Below are 25,443 nucleotides of genomic sequence, written 5' to 3' on the forward strand. Positions count from 1 at the left end.
GCAACAAACCTTTTCCCAAACCAACAAATGCGGCACCAATTCTTTGCAGGATTCCGGCGTTAGCCGGGAGTCTGTCCAGTTCGCTCTTGATGGCCACATAAACATCGTCAATGGCGATCCGGACGACGGACAGAGCCAGATTGATCGGGATTAAAATAGGTGCGAGCTCAGGCTGGACAAGGGCTACGATATCTAAAGCAATCATGGTAGCATCTAATGCAGCATCAATGTATCCCAGAGTGTCACCTCTCCTAAAGTCTTCGACTAGACTGTAAACCCCAAATCCAATGCCCACAATGGGTACAGCTATCATTGCTCTCCTCATTGCAGGGCTCTTCATGATGGCGGCTGCAGCTTTGCCGATTCTCGTCTCTGTGGACAAAGCTTGTTTTGCAACAACAGCTGTGGTCATGGCCGCTACTCCATGTGCTGTTTGTAAAGTTCCCACCACGCCGGCTTGGATGTCTCCATGTTCAAAGGCAGTGACGGCTCCCTTCATCCCCAGCATGAGACCCAGAACTCCAACAGCGTCTCCAATGTGCTCCACCTTCTTGTTGACTTGGTGGGAAGGTTTGGAGCTGTGAGTCTCCATGTCTCCAACTGCTGTGTTGATGCTCTTCAGCATCTTCTCATTGTACTGTCTACTCTCTGCAGATAACTCCGTCCTGAATTCTATTGGTTGAGCATCAGCTCCCTCAGGCACAAGCTGACACACAAACTCTCCATTTTCCATTTTGGCTGTTCCTTCTTTCACACGCCACTTTGCCAGATTTTCACCATATTTTTCTGTCAGCTTAACGCGAATCTCCTCGGTTATCGACGCAGAGGCTCTGGAGAAATAGGACTCGTGTTTGAAGGAACTCTCTAATTCTGAAGCGGAGTTTAAATCTCGTAGTGTCACATAGCCATCCCCATGACCACCCAGTGATCCAGATGCTCTTGGCTGTTGTGCCTCAATCATTTCTCTGAATTTGTTATAATTCTCTGTGAAGGACTGAGCAGGAGCATCATCTGTGAAGACCTTGTATTTTTGTGCGAGTTCTCTCATTGAACCGAGGACTTTATTCTGATCAACAGTTTGCGTCCACTTTGTGAAAAAGTCAATTTCCAGGTTTGCGACTTCTTTCAGGTTGTTCAGTTTACTTGAATCTCCAGGATCTGCTGCACCACTGAATCCTCGTTTGTCTTCATTAATCCAGCTTGATCCTCTTGCCATTGGATGGTCCTCAAAAAAGAAGCTCCTCCCTGTTTCATCAAAGTTTGTGGTCAATTCAAGAGCCATAAGAGTTAGAGGGAATGTCCGGAAGTTTCTGGCAGATTCAGAAATGATGGATGCAGTGAAATATGTGGCATACCAGGCCTCAGTGGCTGCTGGGAGGCCAAGTGGCTCTCCCTGAAAGATAGATCTTACAAATTCAGGGTACATAGCCTTCTGTTCAAGTCCACTTCTTATCTGGTCATAGCTTTCTCTGCCGACCTGTCCCTCTATATACCCTCTTACCTCCTTAATTCTGTTGTTGTTTCCCATTTGATTGTTGTCTAATTTCTTTCCAACTGGAAATGCATAAAGACTTTCAGGATCAATCTTCAGGATCCAGTCATCGACCATCACATAGGTGACTTTATTTTCTCTATTCTTTGCATAGTGACGAACAACATTTCGAACATCTTCTCCTGATCTGACCTCATAACATTCTTGAAGGACTCGTCTTATTTGTTCCTCGTTGTCCATCCATCTTATATTGTTCCCGTCTCTTTCTGCTATCGTGAATTGTTCTCTCAGTGGTTGGTTGTTGTTGAGTCTGATTTTCCTTGGAGGTGGTTGATCAGGATGAAAAAGAGCCCAGGTCAGTCCCTCCAGTTCTTCCATGTAATTCTTTCTTTGGTACACTTCATGCTTGTTGCCCCCCTCAAAAATGTCCGGGTTAACAAATCTTCTTGGTTCTTCTGGCCAGATGTTTGTGTCGACGTTGGCTTGGGCTCCTTGGTTTTTGTTTTGTCTGCCTTTCTTTGGTTTAACAAGAAAGTTCCGTTCGTTAGTGAAAACTGCTTCTCCTTTACTAGCAGCCTCATTTCTGATGACGACCTCTCCATTCCGGTCCAGAGTTGCAACCACTTTCTTGCTGTCATCTTTATGTTTCCACTGCACTCCATCTGGAGAGAGTTCTTGGGTGATTTTCTCTCCGGTGTGTCGGACTTGGAGCACAGCATTCCTCGCGTGCAGCTGGGTTTTGATGCCGGCGGTCTGGAGCTCCTTCAGCAGAGATTTGATAAAGTTTGGATCTGATCCGACCTCACATCCCACCACACTGGTAGTTTTGATGGTGTCGCTGACCCTGGAGGTCCTCTGAATGATTCTACTCACGTCTTCGGGTGTGAACCCCGCCAGTCTCATCTCTCCAGAGCCATCTCGGGCCCCGTGGCCGACCAGCACCAGCCTGCTGTCCGCAGACAAAGGAGTGGATTCACCATGAATCAGTTTGAGTCTGTGGCTCTTATCCAGCTGGTAGACTGAGCTGACTGATGGATGCTTCTCATATAGAGAAGTTGCAGCTTCTTGAACCACAGGGTGATATTCCAGTATGATGATCTGCTGGTGGTCGTACAGTGTACTGTGATCAACTGCTCTTTGTGGAATGTGGTAGGAGGAGACTGAGTTGGGCTGATCCATCACCTGGTAAATGTGATGATTGCCATGGTTTATTTCCAGAACTGCTTGGAGGGCCCGGGCCATGGAAACACGAATGAAGCTGTGTTGGAAGTCCGTGGTGGTGTTTCCATCCAGAGAGAAAACTGGAGCTGCTCTCAGTGGTGTTGTCAAGAGCAGATCGGCAAGAGCTGAGCCAGAAAGGTCCGACACAGTGAGTCCGTCTTCTGAAACACGTCCAAATACCTTGACCACAGTGGAGCTGTCCACCTCTGGTAGACAAGAGTCATTGAGCAGGCACCCTTTGCTGATGACAGCTGAGTAATGAGGATCGGTGTCGTACTCCTGTTGGGCTCTGGCTTTGGTGGACTTATCTTCATCAGTCAAGACCAGAAGCTTTTGGCTGTAGCTGTGTGAGATCTCTGAAGCGCTGATCAGCCAGTCTTCAACCTTCTGCTCCTCAATCTTTGCCAGGAAGTTGTCCAAGTCCTACAAAACACAACAAGATAACATTGAGAATACGTAAAAAATATCAACACATTGTAAAACTTCCTCATACAATTTGTTATGAAAGTCAATTTCAAGGTGGTCACACACTCTGATATTTACAGCTCCTCATTTCCTGTGAAGGAAGCCTGAGCACAGGCTTTCCACAGTCGCTTATGCTTGCTCATGTGGATCTGTTGGGTTTTCTCAGTAAAAGTGTCTAGAAACGACCATGTTGTAATTTGCACTTCATAAATAAAGCTGAATTGAATTGAATCGAGACTCCACCGAGACCGGCAGTCTTCCTGTTTTTTCCCAAAGTGGACACATGGTCCAACTAACGGAATAATCAACGCCTGAACCGTCCCGCTGGTGGGACGCGACGGAACCGACCCTTCCTCTTTCACTGGTGAGTCCTTCTCCTCATCAGCCGAGCAGAACGACAGAAGCTGCCCTAGAGCGGACCTAGACACCAGCAGGGCCGCACCGCCACCACAGTTCCACTCTCCCCCTGCAGCCAGAGCGTCTGGTCAGGAAGGAATGGACCGCTTTCTTCACGTGAAAACCCCAAAAAGAGCCACTTAAGTCCAACTGGACGACCCAGTTGGGACGATGGTCCCAACTCAACCGGACACGGCTCATCAGCCAACAGGACACACACAGAGCAGCTCAGAGCTGCTCGTTAAGTCACTCATCACACAAGGCTTGAGACCTGGGTGGGCTTAGATAGAAGTGATCAGTTATGCTTGTGTCTTATTTGTGAACTGGGTTGAAGTCTGTTCATTTAATGCGTCTGACTGTTTTCTTCCTCTCTTTTATTCTCCCTCTGGTGCACACGCTCACAAGTACGCAGCTCCCCTCTCATATCAGATCCACGGAGCAACACGGCCAGCGCTGCGTTGCGGCTCTTTCATTCCCTCCTTTCTTTACTAACCCGAGCTTAGTAAATTCGAGGATGCGCGCTTAAGACACCTGGTGAATCCACGCACGGGCCGGGTCTACATGTCGCTCGTCCCCCCTCCCTCTCTCGGTCAAGAACGTAGATCTCTCTCTCTCTCTCTCTCTCTCTGCCCCCCCACCCGTTACCCCTTCTGGGGAAGCCGGGATCAGGAGAGACACCCCTGCTCTCTATAATTACGCACACACTCCACGCACACGCACACACTCTCACTTCCAAACACACACCTGCAGCTCACATACGCTCACCTGGGTGGAACCCGAGTTCCCCCTCCTTTTCGGGTGACGGTTTGGACGAGGTTAACACTCATCCTCCTCCTTCGAGAAGAAACTCCTACCGCACACAGGACCACACAGCCGACCCCCGCCGGGTCGTGCTGTCAATGAGGTGAAACCCCGCTCATGCGTCTCCAGACGCGCGCACACACACACACACACACACACACACACACACACACACACACACACACAGATGTTTGCATGCTTTGAATCAGTTCAGTTTGGTTATTAAATGTGTTGATTAGTAATAGACATTGTTCATAAACGCTCATTAATTGAACTGGACGATTCATAGTGGTTTTTGATTGTGTTTTGTGACAATGTTGATGGTTGTGACAGTCTATGCTCGATCTCACGCTTCTCTGATGATTTAACAGTTGTTTATCCGAAGATTAACAACCAGCTTAAATTAACTTTCCATCTTTGAGACTGAAAATTGGTAATTGATTTCCTCTAATTGAGGTGATGCCCTGGAATTATTAATTAAACCACCGGTTAATTCAATGCATAATTCACAACTTCTCTCAGCTCATTTTCTGTAATTTATCCATTTCCAATTTGGTTCCAGCAGCCGTAGCAGCTGGAACTGGTTTACAAAACTCACCGGGCGCACTTTTATTTACCTCTGCTCCTTCCGGCTGCTACTGATGTGCGCCAGTATATCCTTCCGTGGAGCACTGCGCATGTGTATCAAAACGTTATTTTAAAGGGTTGAAAAGAAAACACGTCTTTTAAAATGTTTTATAACCATTTGGAATTACTTCACGTGCTAATACGCCGTCCCCTGAACCACTGGAAGGAGCATTTTGTCCACTTTCGTCAGTCTGGCTCTGACTCCTATGACTTCCAGCGAATGACTTAAGCTAAATGCAATGCTAACAGCTGGGAGACAGCCACTGGATACAGAGACACGAAAAAGGTAATTATGAGCTTGTCTCACTTTGTAAATGATAGGGATAGGGCGTGGGTCAAAAATCTTCATAGTATTCCGTTAAACAGTTTGATTGTTATTGGTGATTCACTGTTAATGACCTGCAATTATTAATGGGTAAATAACAATTTACTCAATTTAATAAGTAACTAAATTACTTAAAGTAATCAATTACTCTCGGTAATCAATACTTTAGTAATTTATTTCCAATTACCAATGGTAAACCCCAACAACCGTGTCTTCCTCCACACCAGGAGTGACGGAGGCCTCCTTAACCTGGCACGCCTCATAGCAAAGACATTCTCATCAGGGAGCTGCTCTTTGCTGATGATGCTGGTCTTGTTGGCCACACTGAGGAATTGCTCCAGCGTCTCATCAGCTGCCTTGCTGGTGCCTGCTCTGAGTTTGGCCTCACCATCAGCCTTAAAAAGACCGAGGTCCTGGGCCAGGATGTCAGTAGTGCTCCCAGTATTAACATCGAAGTCCACACCCTTGAGGTGGTGGACAAGTTCACCTACCTTGGTTTGATCATTTCCTGCAACTTCTCCCTAGATGCCAAACTGAATGCCCGTATCGGCAAGGCGTCGACAGTGATGGCCCGTCTGGTGAAGCGTGTCTGGGACACCTCCATGCAGACCACCTACAGTAAGATAAGTGTCTACCAGGCCTGGTACTGAGCACTCTCCTATACGACAGTGGAACTTGGAACCTCTACTCCTGTCAGGAATGTCGGCTGAACGCTTTCCACCAACGCTGCCTTCGCAGACTACTGGGCATCACTTGGCAGGACCGTGTCTCCAACGTGGACGTCCTGCCAGAGCAGATGTGCCCAGTATGTTTTCCATCCTGACCCAGAGAGGCTCGTGACGGCTTGACCACGTCATCCAAATGGATGATGGCCGCATCCCAAAAGAATGACTGTCCGGGGAGCTGGCTACTGGAGACAGGTCAAAGGGACGTCCAGCTCTCAGGTCAAGGACGTCTGCAAGCGTGACCTCAAGGCTGAGGCTTCGACCCCTCGGACCTGGAGTCAGCCGCCTCCGACCGCTCTGATTGGTGGACCATCACCCAGAATGTCCTCTGAACAGCAGAGGAGAGAAGAGACACCCGCTGAGGGAAGAGACTCCGCAGACAGTGGAGACCGTTGACGTCCCCCCTGCAGCAGGATCTGCGGATGCCGTATCGGCCTCTACAGCCATGCCCGGCACTGCAGCTCCCTGACCAAAGACCCACGGTTCAAACCCGCCCATGATTTTTCGAGCTCGATGGAGCCCACAACAATTCCACTGACCATGATTTGCCGACACAATCGTCCTCTGATAGTATTTATACAGTTCAAATTTCCACCTCAATAATTGGGGATATTTAGGATTTTTTTTCCCCTTAAATTTCAGATCTCTTTCTCTCTTCTTTGTGGCAGAGCAGGAGACAAGAAACAGGCCACGTCCTCTTTGCAGCAGGACATGCCTACAACCCCTGACCAGGGAGGCGTCCACTCGGCAACCGAAATAGATGCCCAAGCCTCCACAGCTGCTCCTCTGGATGTGGAGGAGTAGCAGCTCTACTCCGACCTCCCCCCTGGTGATGTGGCTCCTCCCACTGTCTCTAAGGGAGAGCCCAGCCACCCTATGGAGGAAGCTCATTTTGGCCGCTTGTATCCAAGACCTTGTCCTTTTGATCATGACGCGGAGCTCACAACCATACGGGTGGGTAGAAACACACTCAGAAAATTCGATTCATCCCTGAGGGGCAATTCAGTGGGCAAGAGTGGCACATTCCAGTGTTGGGGACGCATTGATGGAAATATTCCTCAGAGAACTAGGCCACAGGCCTCCAGCCCTCAGCACACGGCAGGCCTGATCTTCACACATAGAACAAAGGAGGCGCTCTTCCCCCACCATGAGGCCAGCGCCATTTTGTCGTCCTCAGACAGACAATGGCGTCACATCTCAAGCCCCCACGGTGGGGCGAAATCAGACACGGGGATGGCCCTCCGAATGAGGGGGCTCATGGGACACGCTCCCCAAAATGGAAGTGGCCTGCCAAGTCCCGCTCATTATTTAATGCTGATATCCCGCCCGGATCATCAGTTCCGCGTCTTCTCATGGATTAACCCAGGCCTCATGTACTCTTGCCCAAATAGCTGATTACTTGACATTATTAATGAACAGTTTATTCGTGTTAATAACTGAATTTGAGATAAATTCACCTTCACCTTAAACGGTTTATTACACTGTAATTATTATTGATTCACTGTTAATGACTGTGCTGGGACAACAGGAGGAACACCCTATCCACATCAGTGCGAGAGAAGCAGAGGCCCAACCAGCCCAAACCAGCTCCAGGGATGTGTGACCCCGAAGAATGAAGATATCACCCCGCCTGTGAGCGGAAGACTTCATAAATACACACACATTAGATTCGACATGGCCTTTTGCTCTGACTCTGTCAGTGAGGGCTGTAATTATTAATTGGCAAATGACAATTTACTCAATAAGCTAATAAATTACTCAAAGTAATCAATTACTCCCGGTAATCGATACTTCGGTAATTTAATACGAATTACCCAAAGTAAACCCCGACACCAGGAAGCACAAGAAAATAAGATACAAGTAAAATAACTGAATAATATATTTATGCATGTTATTGTAAATTGCAACAAGTCCTCCAACTCAAATGACCACAGTGGTCTTTAATTCATGCCTCAAATTACAAGACCACGGGGTACGTTTTAAAATCACGCGCCCCCTAGTGGCCATGCAAATGATGTCACTGATATCACGGACTGAGGGAGGGTTTTTTTTCGTTTTTTTTGAGCGGAACACAGCTGAGCGGAGTGAGTTGTACTTAATAATTGCATTGGACTGCAAATACAATTCTCTGCATTGAATGACTAAAGTTTTATTTTCAAAACAGAACAAAACCTTTGAAATAGTTTCTGAAACAGATCAGAAGCCACAATATGAACTACAATAAAAACAAAAAACAAATCTATAGAATGGAGAAATGTCTGTATTGTAATTTACACAATGCTTCTCTTGAGTTGAATATACTCTTTATCTTCAAGGTCTTCACTCCATTTATGGATGTGATCTGCAGTTTTTTCGTTCCTACGTGCCTCCTGACAGCGTTCTCTGCAGAGCTATCTCTCCGCTGCGTCCTTGACAACCAGTCGCGGACTGTGACCTCTGACCCGGAAGGAAGTTGATGTGCGTCACAGACTGCAGTTTTTTTTTCTTAATGAACGAAGTTTTGCCTTTTAACTAATAATGATTGCCCACAACTATTCCTCGTTGCATTAAATAACAGACTGTGTGATCATGGTGACTGACAGGTTAGAGGTGTAGAATGTGCCTGAAGCTCCATGTGTGTTGTTCTGTTTGAACCGATTAGCTTAGCTACGAGCAATTGGAGGTGTGGTCATGTGACCAGGCAGCAAAGAATCATGGGAATCGTAGTGCAAAGGACACGGGTGGTCTCATATGCACAATAACTCGCCGTGTTGAGTCGCTGAGAATGCGGTGAGACGGGCCACAGTCCTGCTGCCCGTCCACAGTGCTCAGATGGAGAGCAGGGTATAGAAAGAGATAACACTTTCAATGAATGTGCAATACATCTTCAGTACAATGAAAAGGAGTTCAGTTTAGTGAGCAGGTACATCCTCTGGTGACACTTTCTCAGGATCACCTCAGGAGTCAGTTGATTGTCAAGGACGATACCCAGGTGTTTATCATAACGGCACACTGCTTGCATCCCAATCACCCCGTCCAGGTCTCCCTGTCGGAGAAGTTAATGCCACATATACTCTTAATTGGTGCCCTGCTCGCTCCCCATTGTGACCCCCTTAAACACCTCATGGTCTCTGTCCTGGTTATGTTCTCCCTCCATGTCAGCCTTTCATCAAATCACACCCCTACAAACTTAAATACCTGAACTCTTTCGATTGCCGGCCTGTTCAAGGTCAGCTGCCCTTCAACAACTTTTACCTGAAGAACCGTAGTACTTCGGTTTTCTTGATCGGAAATCTAAACCCCCATGACCAGAACCATTTTTCAAACAAATGCACTGCTTCCTGCCGTTTCTTCACCACATGCTTAATATTCCTCTCCTTCTCCACAGAGCTAGATCGTCAGCATAAAGAGATTTACCAGGATCTCCATCAGCTAGTGAGAACACAGAAGTTATCATCATAGAGAACAGCACAGGACTAATGACACTCCCCTGAGGAGTTCCATGTTCCACCATATATCCCTCTGAAAAATCTGCTCCTACATATAAAATATACTTATCTGCTCCTTGTCTCCATGGCAACCAGAGGAACCCCTGCAGACTCTGATCAACAGTGATTCAGCACTTCTGAGTTTGAATCTGGACACAGTTGAAGTTCATCAGCTGTCTGCAGCTGCTGTGTCTCTGCATCAGACTGCTGTGATTGGACCTGTTGATCATCCCTGATCAAAACTCTCTGTTCAAGTTCTGCAACATCAGGTCAACATGGAGGAAGGCAGCAGCTGCACTGAACTGTCAAATGCTTCCTGCTCTTCCTGAGAGAATCCACTCACCTGTTCCCTTCGACTGACACAAGCGATGAAGTTATCACATCTCTGAAGAGTCTTCAGCCAACTCATCGGATCGTCAGCTCTGAAACAGGACAACACAATAAGACAGAAGGAACACACACACACTGATTGAAGGTTTGTTTTGTTGGTTTGGGGTTTTTGCTTCTCTGCGTCGCTGAGGACCGCTGGAGACTGACCCTGGTGAAGTGGTGACGCCCGCCTTGGCACAGCGTCCACGACACACAAACGAGGCTCGGGAGTCATGTGTCACGTCTTCATTTCGGAAAGCTGGAGGATTCCAGGAGGCAGGCCGCAATGGGTTCATGACGTCTTCATAGCTGAATCTGCGGGTGCGGGTCTTCGTGGCGCTACAACAAGAAGGTAACGATCATTAAACTAATCGACCACATATTTTATTAATCAAGATGCGTGGCAAGATACTTTCAGAATCTACAATCTAAACATGAATTTAACTTCATACTAACTGAATTAGCCAGAACATATTGAATACTGAATAAGTGATGCACAGCCAGTTAACAGTGACATCTGCTGGACGTTCACAGGACTGAAGCATACTGTAAGAACTTCCAACATGCAGGGAACATTCAGTCAACAACACGTGAAGCTGTAAACATCCTACACAAGAACGCACAGCTGATTTCAGTGGTTTCCCCCCTCCCAGAGCCACACAGCCTACGGCAGACTAACCTCCTCCAAATGAACTCAGACAGAGAACGCACAGCCGCTAGAACGCCATCAGTATCGTAACACAGAAAGGAATGGTTAATGGAACAAACATGGTCCAGATTCAGTCTCCACAATGCCGGTCCGAGTCTTCCTGACACTCTGAGAGGAAACAGCAGCAGTGAGGAACCGTCGACACGACAAGGCTGGTCGGAGCCGCTGAAAACACATTTTCAAAATGGTGCCCAAGGTGGAACTTTTAGAAAACACTTGTGATCAGGCTCTGTCTCCAAGGAAATGAGAAAATGCAACTTTTAAGAAATTCTGCTCCTTATCCTACTCCTGCTGGTGGTCCTGATTCTGCTGGTGGTCCAGATTCTGGTTCTGGTCCTGGTCCTGCCCTTCATGGCCGTAGTAAGTCGTCGTCGTGCTCATGTACTGTATTTTGTCAAACAGCCAACAGAACGTCACCGTAACACCAGTCCAGCCTGGTGTTCTGTCCGTGGGAATGTTCTCCTATTGAAATGTTTAGAGTGTGTTGTTCTCCATGGTTTCATTACAGAAACAATCAACAGCACCAACTAGTGGACCAGAATTAGAACTTCATGGTTCTCAGTGTTGGTTCCGTGGTCAGGGAAGTGGCTGAAACGTTCTAAATGAAAATCCTTTCCTAAAAGAAGAGTTTTGTCTTGAAGCGTTGTGGAATAATGGAGGCGTCAGAGACGAGCGAGGGAAGAGCTCTGAAGAGGAGCAGCAGTTAAACTGGAGAACATGATTCTGATCAGGTTTCAGTCGCCTGGTCCAGACCATGGATTGAGAGCTGAGTGTGTGTTGTGACGTTCTGTTACCTCTGAGCGGAGAACCCCTGCAGACTGTGGTGGGACATGTGATGGGACAGTCCTCGGAGGCGGTGCAGGGCAGCTACGTCAGGACCGAGCTCCTCCCACTCGTCTTCTGCCAGATCTGTCCAAGCAGAAGAAACTTCACTCTCATCCAGGTTCTTACACACTTCTCACTTCTCTGAAGGTTCTGCTGGTTTTCAGTCTGTGCTGGACTGAAGGTGGAGCTGAGCTGGAACTCAGACCTCCACCCTCACCTGAATTCTACTGAAAGAAACACCAGGAGGCTGAGAGAAGTGAGGCTGTGACTGGTTCTAGACGGATTCTCCTCCTCTGGGTCTGGTTCTGCAGAAAGTAGATTTCCATAGAGATCTTCTACTTACTGAAGCCCTCCGTGAGGATGAGGAGGCCGAAGAGCAGGAAGACCTTCAGAACCATCCTGCAGACAAACATCACATCAGACAAGTCGTATTATAATCGACATTTGGAAAGTTTTCTTTGATGTGACAATAATTTCTTTTAATTTATAAAGGTGGGTAAGTTTTTCCCAGTTCTGCACTGCTTGTGATGCAGCAGCAGCCTGAAGGAACAGCTCTCGTTGTATTTCTGTTTTTATGCTGGATGCTTTCGCTTTTAAGATGGATGGATGGATGATGCTGATTTAAATGAGCGTCTGACAAGAAAGAAGGCAGAAACTGCCAGAGAGGCACGTAGGTTAAAAAAAAACAAAACAAGATTCAAGCAACATCGACCAGAAACTGCAAAATAATGATACGACTGAATGGTCTGCCCGAGGTCAAAAAGGTTAGGATGAAAGACTGGGAGCGATATAAACAGAAGAGTGGACGGATGGAGACTGAATGAGACGTTTCCTCCTCCTGGTGGAAACGTATGAAGACACTGAGGACGGTGGACTCCTGGTCTTGAAAAATATGATGGAACATACTCATTTGGAACTGGACTCATCAGAATAACTCCCAGCCGGACGATAACTTCTTCTCATCCATCATGGCAGCTGCAACTCCTCTACTGCAGAACAGTTGAGCAGGAGCGTTAACACAGGTTAGAAACCGACAACTCTGCATTTCAGTAGCAGAAGACTGAAGGTGAATTTCAATCACTAGAAGGAATATCTGCAACTGTTCTCACAACCATTTAGTGTGAACACCATTTCTGAAACTTGATGGAACACAGATAAGGGAATGAACTCTGAGATGGAGGGTTATGGACTTAGATATATGAACAGAAAAAACAAAGGCAGTAGAGGAGCGGCCTCATGTGGAAACAAACACCTGAAATTCAGAGTGATGGATCACATGACCGCAGCGATCGACAATGTCTTACAATGTGTTACACTCTCAATATGCAAAGGAAAAAATTAATAGTAGTATGAACAGAGCATCAGGCTCAAGTATTGAAATCTTTCAGGACTGACCTTCACCTGCGTATAAAGCTGGCAGCAAACATTTATCAACAAACTACAGACCTGTCTCACTACTTCCACAATTTTGAGACTCTTGAGAAACTTTTTAATAGCAGATTATAGAAATGTGTCAATATCATCTGTTAATGATGGCCAGTATGGATTTAGGAGAAGAAGGTCAACATCACTGGCAATATTAGATTGAATTAAACACATCACAAATACCATCAACCAAAAGAGAGATACAGCAGGATTATTCACTGATTTTAAAAAAGCCTTCAACACCAGGACCAGGGGTGCTCCGACTGGAGTGTCACCAGGTAGACTGCGAGGTGCAGGGGAAAAAAAAAAAAGTTGCAATATAATAAAAGAAAGAAGAGAGCAATGTGCGCGCGTGATCAAGCGAGTGTGTGTGCGCACGCAGCGCTCCATGCATGAGAAACAGCGGTGCGACTGCGGGGGTGGCGCTGAACGAGGTAGATCCCAAGGGCTTTGCAACTTGAAAAGTAGATCTTGGGTCAAAAAAGGTTAGACACCCCTGCCATAGACTATCCATCCATCCATCCATCCATCCATTTTCCACCGCTTATCCGGGGCCGGGTCTCGGGGGCAGCAGTCTCAGCAGGGATGCCCAGACTTCCTTGTCCCCAGACACTTCCTCCAGCTCTTCCAGGGGGATCCCGAGGAGTTCCCAGGCCAGCCGAGAGACACGATCTCTCCAGCGAGTCCTGAGTCTTCCCCGGGGTCTCCTCCCGGTGGGACATGCCCAGAACTCCTCCCCAGGGAGGCGTCCAGGAGGCGTCCTAAAGAGGTGCTGAGCCTCCTCAGCTGCTCCTCTGGATGTGGAGGAGTAGCGGCTCTACTCCGAGCTCCTCCCTGGTGACGGAGCTCCTCCCCCTGTCTCTAAGGGAGCCCAGCCCCCCTACGGAGGAAGCTCATTTCAGCCGCTTGTATCCGGGATCTTGTCCTTTCGGTCATGACCCAAAGCTCAGGACCATAGATGAGGGTGGGAACGTAGACTGACCGGTAAATCGAGAGCTTCGCCTTTCGGCTCAGCTTCTTCTTCACCAAAACGGATCGATACAATGACCGCATCGCTGCAGCCGCTGCACCGATCCACCTGTCAATCTCACGTTCCATCCGTCCCCCACTCGTGAACAAGACCCCGAGATACTTAAGCTCCTCCACTTGGGCCAGAGTCTCTCCACCGACCTGGAGAGGGCAAGCCACCTTCTTCCGGTCGAGGACCATGGCCTCGGATTTGGAGGTGCTGATCCTCATCCCTGTCGCTTCACACTCGGCTGCGAACCGAGCGCCCCTCCCAGGGACTCCAAGAAGGCCGGGTACTCTGCACTGCTGTTCGGCCCGTAAGCCGAGACAACAGTGAGGCACCTATCCCCGACCAGACCCTCTCGTTCACTGGGGTGAACTCCAACTCATTGCGCTGAGCTGTGGGGCTCACCAGAGCCCCAGCTGTGTGTGGAGGTGAGCCCGACTATATCTAGCCAATACCTCTCGATCTCCCTCACAAGCTCGGGCTCCTTCGCCCCCAACGAGGTGACAGTCCATGTCCCTAGAGCTAGCCTCTGTGTCTGAAGATTGGGTCGCTGGGGCAACCGGCCGTTGGCTGCCAGCCAATTCACATTGCACCCGGCCCCTACGGTTCCCTTGGCGGATGGTGGCTCCACCGGAGGTCAGGCCCCTTCGAGCTGAGCCCGGCTGGGCCCCGTGGGAGAAATGACTGTGGTGTAATTGACACGGTATAAATAAAGCAGGATTGACTTGAATTAGTTAACTCAGAAATAAATTCATTAAAATCATGGCTTCATACAAATCAATTATTAAATCTAAGCATAACAAAATCATTTAGGAACGACAGAAAAATTACACAAAGGTCCACATCGATGGGACGGACATTGGAAAGATATCAGAAACCACATTTTTATGAAAATTGGAAACCTCACATAAGACGTCGACATTCTAAAATCTCCAAACAACTGCAATACTAAAAGCAAAGAGGTTCTTGATCAACTCACTTCACGTTCTGTACGGATCTCTAGTTTCCCTCAACTGAAAATATTGTCCTGAGGTTTGGGGTAACAGCTTCAAGAGTCTACAATCACTGCTCATCCTTCATAAAAGAGCATTTGGGGTCATTAACAGACTGGCGGATAGAGATCACACACACACACACACACACACACACACACACACACACACACACACACACACACACACGTTCATTGTTTCTGCAGACAAGACTGTTTCCTGATCAAATAAAACGTCAAACGGCACAAATCAGGTTCAAAGCAAAGACTAATCAACTACCAGGAAACATTCAGGGCATGTTTAGAAACACAGAATGAAAATATAATTTAAGATGATTGTTCCATTTAGAAAACATTACAAAAAAATTACTCGACAGCAGGAGAATAAAACACCCGACAGCAGGACTTGAAGCCAGCCCTGGATCTAGCCTTGGATCTGGTCCTGAAGCCAGCCCTGGATCTAGCCTTGGATCTGGTCCTGAAGCCAGCCCTGGATCTAGCCTTGGATCTGGTCCTGAAGCCAGCCCTGGATCTAGCCTTGGATCTGGTCCTGAAGCCAGCCCTGGATCTAGCCTTGGATCTGGTCCTGAAGCCAGCCCTGGATCTACTGCCTGCTGCTGTTAGTAAACACGTCTCCCACCCTGAAGCCGTCTTCATTGCTGCTGCAGACTTCATTCAAGCAAACTCCTGGTCTGTTCTTCCCAACTTCCAGCAGAACATTCACTGTCCAAATAGGGAATGATAGACTTTGGACCAAATGTCCACTGTGAGTAAAGCCCACCCTGTAGCAGGAGCCTGCTGTCACCTCAGTCTCAGCATTGCTCTGTTCATGTTGCCTCTCATTAGCAGGAGAAGCCAGTAGGGAGATCAGGGTCTGGTCCGAGACCAGACAGCTCAGATCTGGACCACCACACAGTCTCAGTCATGTTCTACATTAGTTTCTGCACAGATCCTGAAAAATCCAGGAAAACAATCCATGTGTTCCCAATCCAGAACCCCTGGTTTAACAACAAGGTGAGGAACCTCAGGAACCGCAAACAGGGCCAGAGACACTGCAGCTTCCAGCCTGGAGTGTCGCTTCAAAGCTGCAAAGAGGGAACCCAGGCTGAAGACTGAGGGGAATTTTAACAGCAGTAACAGACGTACATGACAGAGCCTGCAGTTAATCAGTGACTATAAAACAAACCGCACTCTGCCAACATGCTGAGGACCTCGACCTGTCCTCTGCCCGTTTTGAAAGCACTGACTCCAGATGGAGTTTTTGTAATTCGGTAAATTATATCAAACAGTTTCCAACAGTGCAAACAGTTTCTAACTGGGCATCATGATCCATTGATTGAATGAGACGGCCCAGACCCAGTGGATTCAGCAGGTTCCTTAACCCCGGGCTCCTACCATGTAGAACCAGTTCCTGGTTTTACTTCAGTTCTCTCCTTTCTTTCATGCAATGTTTCATAACTACGTGTCGTTAACCCTTGTTTCTCTTGTCGCCTATGAAATCTGTTTATACATCAAATGTATGTTGACACAAAAAAATCAATCTGCCTGTCCCATTTATTTCTCTCTCTGTCCCCTCAACTCAACCAAAATAGCAAAAAGCTGCCACCTCTCAGCCTGGTTCTGCAGGGTTCTCCACCTCTCAGCCTGGTTCTGCATAGTTCTCCTCTGAGCCTGGTTCTGCAGGGTTCTCCACCTCTGAGCCTGGTTCTGCATAGTTCTCCTCTGGGCCTGGTTCTGCAGGGTTCTCCTCTGAGCCTGGTTCTGCATAGTTCTCCTCTGAGCCTGGTTCTGCAGGGCTCTCCACCTCTGAGTCTGGTTCTGCATAGTTCTCCTCTGGGCCTGGTTCTGCAGGGTTCTCCTCTGAGCCTGGTTCTGCGTAGTTCTCCTCTGGGCCTGGTTCTGCAGGGTTCTCCACCTCTGAGCCTGGTTCTGCAGGGTTCTCCACCTCTGAGCCTGGTTCTGCATAGTTCTCCTCTGGGCCTGGTTCTGCAGGGTTCTCCTCTGAGCCTGGTTCTGCATAGTTCTCCTCTGGGCCTGGTTCTGCAGGGTTCTTCCTTTTAAAAGGGTTTTTTTCCTTTCCACAGTCTCTTCTTGGGTTTTCTCTGTACAGGTGCCTACAAATGACTATGTTGTAATTTGCACTATATAAATAAATCTGAATTGAATTGAACATAGAATCTCAAATGTCAAACTGCTTCACTATATTGCAGACAAAGATATTTTTTAGGCCTTCATGTCTCTGAACAAGATTCTGGACCCCATCAACTCCCTGGATATTCACCACATCCCAGGGAAAAAGGTGAAAAAGGATGAACAAAGAGGATGAATAGAGTAGGATTCGTTTAGTCAGTGAAGGTTTGAATTTGAAGTGTTTTACTCATCATCTCTATCTCCACAGTCTGCATTCTATCTGAAACTTCAGACCACAAAATGTTCCTGGTAAAACCTCAAATCTTTAAAGTTCTCTTGATGGACTCCTTCAAACAACCTTCAAATTGTGAAATAAAAGTCTTCAGATGGTTGAAGAGTAGCAGTTAAAATATATTTAAAATATATGAAAAAAGAAAAACATTGGAACACTCACAAGAAGGCAGACAGAGTTTCGTCTGAAGTCTGCTGGTTGCTGCTGGATGCTGCTGGATGCATGGATGGAGAAGAGGAAACATTGACACCAGGGCAGAGGCGGAGCGTGGGTCTCAGTACAGAGGGGGTGGAGCATTCTCAATGGGCCCTGATGATAGTAATTTTACCATTCAACCAATACCTCATCCTACCTTCAAACAACACACTAACGCTCACTTTTATTGAGCCAAGCAAACCTCTATGCCTCAGAAAGCAGAATAAAGTCACAAACCAGTTCACAAACTTGTTCTGAAGAACAAATACACATATGCATGCACACACACACACACACACACACACACACATGCAGACACACATACACACAAATGCAGCCTGACAGGTGTCAATCTCCGAGCGTCCGCTGTCCATGGTGCTGAAAGCTCAGATAAAAAGTCAGGGGCTACATCTGTACCATCTTTGATACAGCTTAAATATAAAATGAACACAGCTGGTCTAAAATTACACAATCTATTCAGATAGATACAGACACGGCTATCTATAGATTTTGGAATTCACGTATATTAGAAAAAAAATAGACTCGGCGGTCTCTTGTACACAAGGCACATTCAAATAGGCAGGTGTTTAAGACGACGGCGTTCTGATAAAGATAATACTTTTGAAGGTTTCACTGACTCACCAATGGCTCCGATGTTAGGTTTTGGGTAGCACCGCTAGCGGCTAGCATAGTGTTTAACATACTGTTTAACTTCCCTCCAAAGAGTTCAGATCAAGTGCAAAAGAAAAACTGGTTCATGCCGCACAACCAATCAGCGCTGGCTTACAGCTCTGATGCATTCATGGACAGTCGTAATGTAAGAATTGGCAAATTGGAGCCCACAATCATATAGGTATACCTTCTGGCACACACTGCACATTTTATTATAATAATTTATTTCCGATAAAATGTGAACACATGACATGAAACGGGCCCTATGACCTTGTGGGCCCTGGGGCGACCGCCCCCTTGCCCCCACTCTGGCTCTGCTACAGCACCAGGGTCTTAATCCACTATATCACTCTTGGGGTTTGAAGTGAAGTTGGGAGATTCACTCAAAGTCCTTCTCCATCTGAATTGGTCTTTTTTTGGATGATGTAGAGGGAAAAAGTTAAACTCTGAGAGATCTGAAGCTTTTTAACTGCTGGTATATGAGAGGACAGCAGCTGGATTTAAGTCCATTAATTCTCCTTTCTCCAGCTGGTTTGATTTGGGCTGGGTTTAAAAAAAAAGATTTTCCTTTGAATGGCCTGATATTGATTCAAAGAATCCAAAATTTGATCATTTAATGTCTTTTCTACAAGCGTGATGAAGCCTGAAGTTTAAAGCCGAGTCATTCCACGTGGCCAGCTGGATTTCTGGTGAGACCTCTTCACTCGGTGAGCAGTTGTTAATGTTCAGCATCACCACAGGAGCACTGAAGACGCCACCGACAACATCTCTGTAAATGATTAGAATCATTTTCAGCTGGTCCATTCCCACATAAAATGAGCACTGTTCAAGTTATCCTGTTATGAAAAGCTCGGGAGAAACAATATGTCTCCAACTCCAGGCCTGTATCGCTACTCTGACACTTCTCTGAAATACTGGAAAAGCTGTTTATCCAAAGGTTAGATAACTTCACTGAAAAGTATAATTTATGAGCAGGCAGCCAATGTGTATTCAGAGAAAACAGATCACCATCAGTGGCAGTAACAGAAGAAATGAGCAATGCTTTAGATCACAGGAAGTATGCAGCAGCGGGTCTGTAGTATGTGAGCAGCAGCTGTGCTGAAGGCTCGGCCTCCCCTGGTCTGAGGCCTGGCTGTGGACAGCTGGGGGAGCTGACGGGTGTCAGTGTGGAGGGTTGTTTCACATGACTGGTGGCAGAGGACTTCTCTCAGACAGTCCGGGGCGTCGCCCTGAACACACTGATGGGGAGGAGAGGGGTTGCATCCTGGACTCTTCATTCAGTGGATAAAGTCGTTCTGGAGCCTCAGAATAAAGCCTGCTTCAGGCTTCCCATGTCTGCGTCTGCGCACCACCGATGCACACCTGCTTTCTCTCATGCTACATTTTGGGCTCACGTGGTGCACGTTCCATGTGTGTGCACTGATCCACGCATTCTCGGGGAGCTTCTCTGGCACTCCAGGGTGTTTATTTATCGATTTTATTATTATTATTAAAGATCATTTATAGAAAATGAAGCACACACATTGTCAGTATATTATCATTTAGTCCATCCATCCATTCATCCATCCATCCATCCATCCATTTTCTACCGCTTATCAGGGGCCGGGTCGCGGGGGCAGCAGTCTCAGCAGGGATGCCAAAACTTCCCTGTCCCCAGACACCTCCTCCAGCTCCTCTGGGAGGATCCCAAGGCGTTCTCAGGGCAGCTGAGAGACATGGTCTCCAGCGTGTCCTGGGTCTTCCCCGGGGTCTCCTCCCAGTGGGGCATGCCCGGAACACCTCCCTAGGGAGGCGTCCAGGAGGCTCACTTAGTATAAGAGTTTATTTAGCCTTATTCTGTTTCTGAATTGCGGGGCAGCACTGGAGCGATTCATACTTTCACCTCTGTCGGCAGACCTTCTCCTCCCTCCAGACAGTCTGCTCTCTGCGTCCACCAGTGTCTCTCTCTTTGGGTGTCTTTGTAGGCGGAGCTACAGCCTGATGGCTTCAGAGTCACTTTTATTCAGCTTTATTCAGCTTTATTCATGAAGTGCCAATTACAACATGGTCGTTTCTAGACACTTTTACAGAGCAGACCCAACAGATCAGCATGAGCAGCATAAGCGACTGTGGAAAGGAAAAACTCCCTTTTAACAGGAAGAAACCTTTGCAGAACCAGGCTCAGAGGTGGCGGCTTTCTGCTGTTCCGGTTGGGATGAGGGGACAGAAAGAGGAGATAGGACAGACAGGTTCTTGTTTCTACGTACATTTCTTATATAAACACAGAGTACATAGGTTACAAGAGGAACAATCGTCAATGACATGTAGTAATACCAAGAAATTACATTGAAATGAGAGAAGGAGCAGAACTGGGAGCCGGTTCCACAAGGCAGGAGCCCGGGCTTAAGTAAAAGCTTACACCCACTGGGTCCAGGTTACCTCAGTTAATCAATGGATCAGCTGTTTGGATTGATGCCCAATTAGAATTGAATGCACTCATTGAATCCAGGCCGTCTCAATGGATCAACCGCGATTGATGTTCTGTCTGCGATCCCTCAAGCACGGCTCTAGTCCACCCAAGAGACAGACTCTTCGTCCAGGGTTCTGGTGTTCTGACTTTTTGGTCTCCCACAGTGGAAAGAGAGAGAGAGGGCGAGAGATCATTTTATTTCCATTGAAGTGGACACAGGTTCACAGATTTATACAATAAATCCACGACTCATTTTCTCAACATCACCTTACAGAACAGTTACATAACAGTGGAGAGAGAGAGAGAGAGAGAGAGAGAGAGAGAGAGAGAGAGAGAGAGAGCGAGCAGACGCGACCCCTAACTGTAAGCTTTATAGACCTTTTTATCGAACGCTGAACTCCACTTCCGGTTTTACTTCCGTATTCTCCCGAGTGATGTTTCTTACTTCCGGTTGGTTAGCTTAGCCTTTGACGCTAGCGCAAGATTCAGCTTCAACAAAGAGGATAACAAGAGTAAAAGAAGGATAGGAGAAGGTCAGCATGGATATACAGACAAAGAAGATTAGTTCGGGGAGGATGTGTGCCGTTATTGGGTTTAAAAACACACAAAAGCGTCTGAACGAATGGTTAAATCGCGAATGTTATGACCACAAACCAGCCACAAAGCGGAGTTGTCCATGCGCTCCGTTGTTTTCATTTTTCAAGAAGCCAAAAGACGGATCACGGATGTGGCTGAAGGCATTGAACCTGAAGAAACCACCGAAAAACATTTTTGTCTGTTCCTTCCACTTTGTGGAGAAAAAAACCGACAAAAGAAAATCCTTTTCCAGAGCTGTGGATGGGATACAATCGCTCTCCCCAGAGGAGGAGACGTTCTTTTGAAAGGCAAACCCCTGCCTCTCCCCAGAGAAAAAGAAGTCGTCTGCAACCAGGTAAGTTTAGCTTCAGCTTGTTTTAGCCAACATTAATACTGTTAACATGACGTTGTTAGTTTTGTGCATAAACCTGTAGTTGCTACTGCGGTTAAGTTAATTTGATATTGGATACTCAAATTCAGCGCACATAAATCTGTTATTCTCCCTGACCATGTGACTTATCAATCTCAAACCATCTATGTATCATACATACTAATATCCCTCACATACCACAAGAATTATTTTTGAAATATATACTTTGTTTATTTTTTGACATTTTGAAAGCCGAAAAAACACATAAATCTAACATTGTCCCTGACCATGAGACTTGGTGTCAAACTAACTGTGAAATATAGATACTAATAGTCACATGCCACAAGGACACATTTCAAAAAGAAGTCTTGCGGCATGTGAGGAATATCAGTTTTGGGTTTCACAGTTGGTTTGACATCAAGTCACATGGTCAGGGAGAATAATAGATTTATATGCGTTGAATGCCAAACGGCGGCTGTGAATGTCCAATATCAAACTAACTTAACCGCAGTGGAGTTGCTCTGTATATTGTTGACATCAACATTGCAAAAATGTTTCTATCAGTTTGCTGTCTGTGTTTTTAGTGGCGCTGCAGGTTGCCAATTTATAAAACACAAGTTGGTAGGCTGCACACTGAAATAACAGAAATATTAGTGATCAGATTGCAGTAATATTGGATCAAACAGTGCCCCCAATATAACAAACCAGAGTGCAATTTCTTAGTTATACACAGTGTTTGTGGTGTGTGTGTATATTTTTGTCTTTGTGTGTTTGAAATTGTGATGCATACAGTGACAGCTATGTTCCACAGCAACATTAATTTTACTCCATGTTTTCTCTCTTCCCTTGTTCAGATGTAACTGAAACTTGTGAGCCGACTACACCAGATGACACTGAAACCTGCCTGCCTCCATATGACCCTGCTACACCAATGTCTCGAGATGCACAGACCCAGTGGGAAGATCAAACAATTGCTGAGCACAACTATATCTCCAAAAAACAGCCCATCAACAAAGAGGACAAAGCAACACAGTGTGAGGCAGAAAATGATCCTACTGTGGCAAGCACCACAGTCATTGATGATGATAAGTCATTGTTGTTCACAGGAGTGCGTAAGGTACAGTTTTTCGCTTTGGTGACTTCATTGCTGCCCTTCAGTAAGCCATCAGTTCAGCTTCCCGTTGTCGACCAAATCCTGATGACCTTAATGAAACTCAGACTAAATCTATTATTAGGCGATATTGCTCATCGCTTCAATGTGTCCACAAGCATGGCAAGCATTGTGATTGGTCACTGGATTGATGTTATGGGTGAGCAGTTCAAAGTCTTGATCCCCTGGCTTCCTAGAGAGACCATTCGTGCAACCCTGCCCTTGTCGTTTAAGAAGAACTACCCTCGAACCGCCTGCGTCATTGATTGTGCTGAAAGTTCAATTCAGAGGGCCAGAAACCTTGACTCCAGAAGTGACACTTTCAGCCACTACAAAAGCACTAACACTGTGAAATATCTTGTTGCTGATGCTCCTAATGGTGTCATCATGTTTATATCCGATGGATATGCTGGCAGAAGCAGCGACAAGTATATCACCACGGACAGCGGGTTTCTGGACTACCTAAAGGCTGGAGATGAGGTCATGGCAGACGGGGATTCACCATTCGAAACCTGCTGGATGAGAGAAAGGTCAGATTGAACATTCCAGCATTTACCTGCAGGCATGGTCAGTTGACCAATGAGGAGGTGACACGCACCAGACGGGTAGCCAATGCCCGCATCCATGTAGAGAGGGTCATTAGAAGGTTGAAGGTATTCAGGATTTTATCTCAAACCATTCCCATCACCACGACACCAAGGTTGGACAAGATTTTAACCATCTGTGCCGGCCTTGCTAACCGTAGGGGCCCACTGATACGACTGCCACAGGAGGTGTGAATCATGACTGTGTCCCTGTCTACAAAAGCTCAGGCATCTTTTGAATGAAATAGAAATACAATATGCATTGTATAAATTGTTGTGATTGTTGTTTATGAATATTTGGACAATTTGTAAAAATATAGTATTTTGTATTTGATCTTTTAACACCTGTTCAAGAGCTGTTTTTCAGTATCTCTGCCATTTGTTTATTCTCAAACATTTCCTTCATCCAATATTTGACACAAATTGTTTTGAGTGTCATTGTATGTTCTGAACCGCAGCCTCCTGCAGGCTTCTTGCGGGTCCTTAAAAAGCCTTAAATAAAGAAATGTGAATTTAAGGTCTTAAATTGTCTTAAATTTGGCTGTAAGACTTACATTTAAGATGTAGATCTTAAATTTAAAGGATGATTGTAAAATAAAGGCCATAATCAATATCTATTTGTTTGATTGGTTTGTTTCCTTGGTAATTAAATATAAAGCACAAGTTGTGTCATGTGACTGTTTACATCTGGTCACATGATGCAGCGGTGCATTGTCGTCAGTAAGTGTAAGTGAATAACCTTGAGTTTTTTTCTATCAAAGACGCGACATTTATTTGGGTCTTAAATTACATTTGTCTTGAAAAGTCTTAAATTTTACTTTCAAAATGGTGCAAGAACACTGTACTATGAATTAAAGCAACAGAACATTAGTGGAAGAGGTCAATTTAATTCAACAATGAAATTAAATGGTCAAATTAAACACTGTCAGAAAAATAATACACAAACAATGACAGACACACACACAGTCTAAACCTGAGATAAAAATAAACATAGTAGTACATTAATTAGAATAGTATAGAACATTGCACAGTTTAAACCTGAGGTAAAGAATTTACATATTAGAACATTCATTAGAATAGCGACCCACTCCGGGGACAGTGGCAGGTGGGGAGTTTGACTGGGGCGGTACACCTGTCAAACGGTAACGCAGGTGTCCTAAGGCGAGCTCAGGGAGGACAGAAACCTCCCGTAGAGCAGAAGGGCAAACCCTCGCTTGATCTTGATTTTCGGTATGAGTACAGACCGTGAAAGCGGGGCCTCACCAGCCTTCTGACTTTTTGGGTTTTAAAGGTGCATTAAGGAGTTTTACAACCTTAAAAATACTTATTTTCCACCATAAATATGTTACACATTTTTAATGCTGTGTACAATGTGCCCTGACATATTCATTACCAGAACCTCTAACAGCGCTAAACTGTCACTTGAAAGTCACAGTGCCGGTCCGGCTCCAGAGTTTTTTTGGGGAGAATTTGAGAGGAATGACGTAATGCGCGCTCCGGCTGACCTGATTTAGTTAAGTTTCGTTTTGTTCGCCATTACTCCGCCAGATGCTTAGTGAGCAACAACTGAGCAGGATCTTCCAGAAAGTAAGAACAGACTGGCTTCCAGCACTGCCACAGCTCCACACAGACTCCACCAGGTAGAAGACACTTACATTTTACTTGAGCGCTACTGAAAGAGCGAGGATGTCACGACCAGTTTAGACCGTCGTGAGACAGATTAGTTTTACCCTGCTGATGATGTGTTGTTTCAATAGTAATCCTGCACAGTAATCCTGAACACTTTAAACCTGAGGTAAACAATAAACATATTATACAATTCCAGCTTTTCAAAGTATTGAGGTATGTGAGGTGTTTGTTTGTGTCCACTTTACTCTGCGGCCTAATACTTTGATACGTAGCACACAACTGTAAACTGCCATGGGTAAAATCATTAACAATTTTGGGAAGCATGTGAGCAAAGTAAAATGTGCGCAGCCTTGAAAGATGCCTCTGAACGAAGTCTTGGTCATAGGGTACTTGGATCTCACTGTGCTCAGCATTGCTCCAGATCACCAACAATGCATGCTGAAGCCCTGTGCAATGCATGCCAAGTTGCACCTGCATGTCGTAGCCTTTAGGACCACTGGAGGCAAGAAGGTATTTTCCATCGGCTAAGGGTGTGACTTCCCT

At 46.2% G+C, this 25,443-nt stretch overlaps 1 protein-coding gene across 1 annotated transcript in view; it reads right to left on the reverse strand.

Annotated features, from left to right (window-relative positions):
* Positions 1-2,817: 2,817 nt before the first annotated feature.
* LOC115398262 (RTX-III toxin determinant A from serotype 8-like) overlaps positions 2,818-25,443 on the reverse strand; it is a 60,736-nt gene continuing 38,110 nt past the window's right edge. Inside the window, exons 3-4 of the mRNA XM_030104944.1 lie at positions 2,894-3,136; positions 2,818-2,838 (exon numbers count right to left, since the gene is read on the reverse strand). Coding sequence (XP_029960804.1) covers positions 2,818-2,838; positions 2,894-3,136 — 264 coding nt within the window. The remainder of the gene's footprint in view (positions 2,839-2,893; positions 3,137-25,443) is intronic.

This window comes from Salarias fasciatus, chromosome 12 (genome assembly GCF_902148845.1).
Source record: "Salarias fasciatus chromosome 12, fSalaFa1.1, whole genome shotgun sequence".
Taxonomy (NCBI): Eukaryota; Metazoa; Chordata; class Actinopteri; order Blenniiformes; family Blenniidae; genus Salarias; species Salarias fasciatus.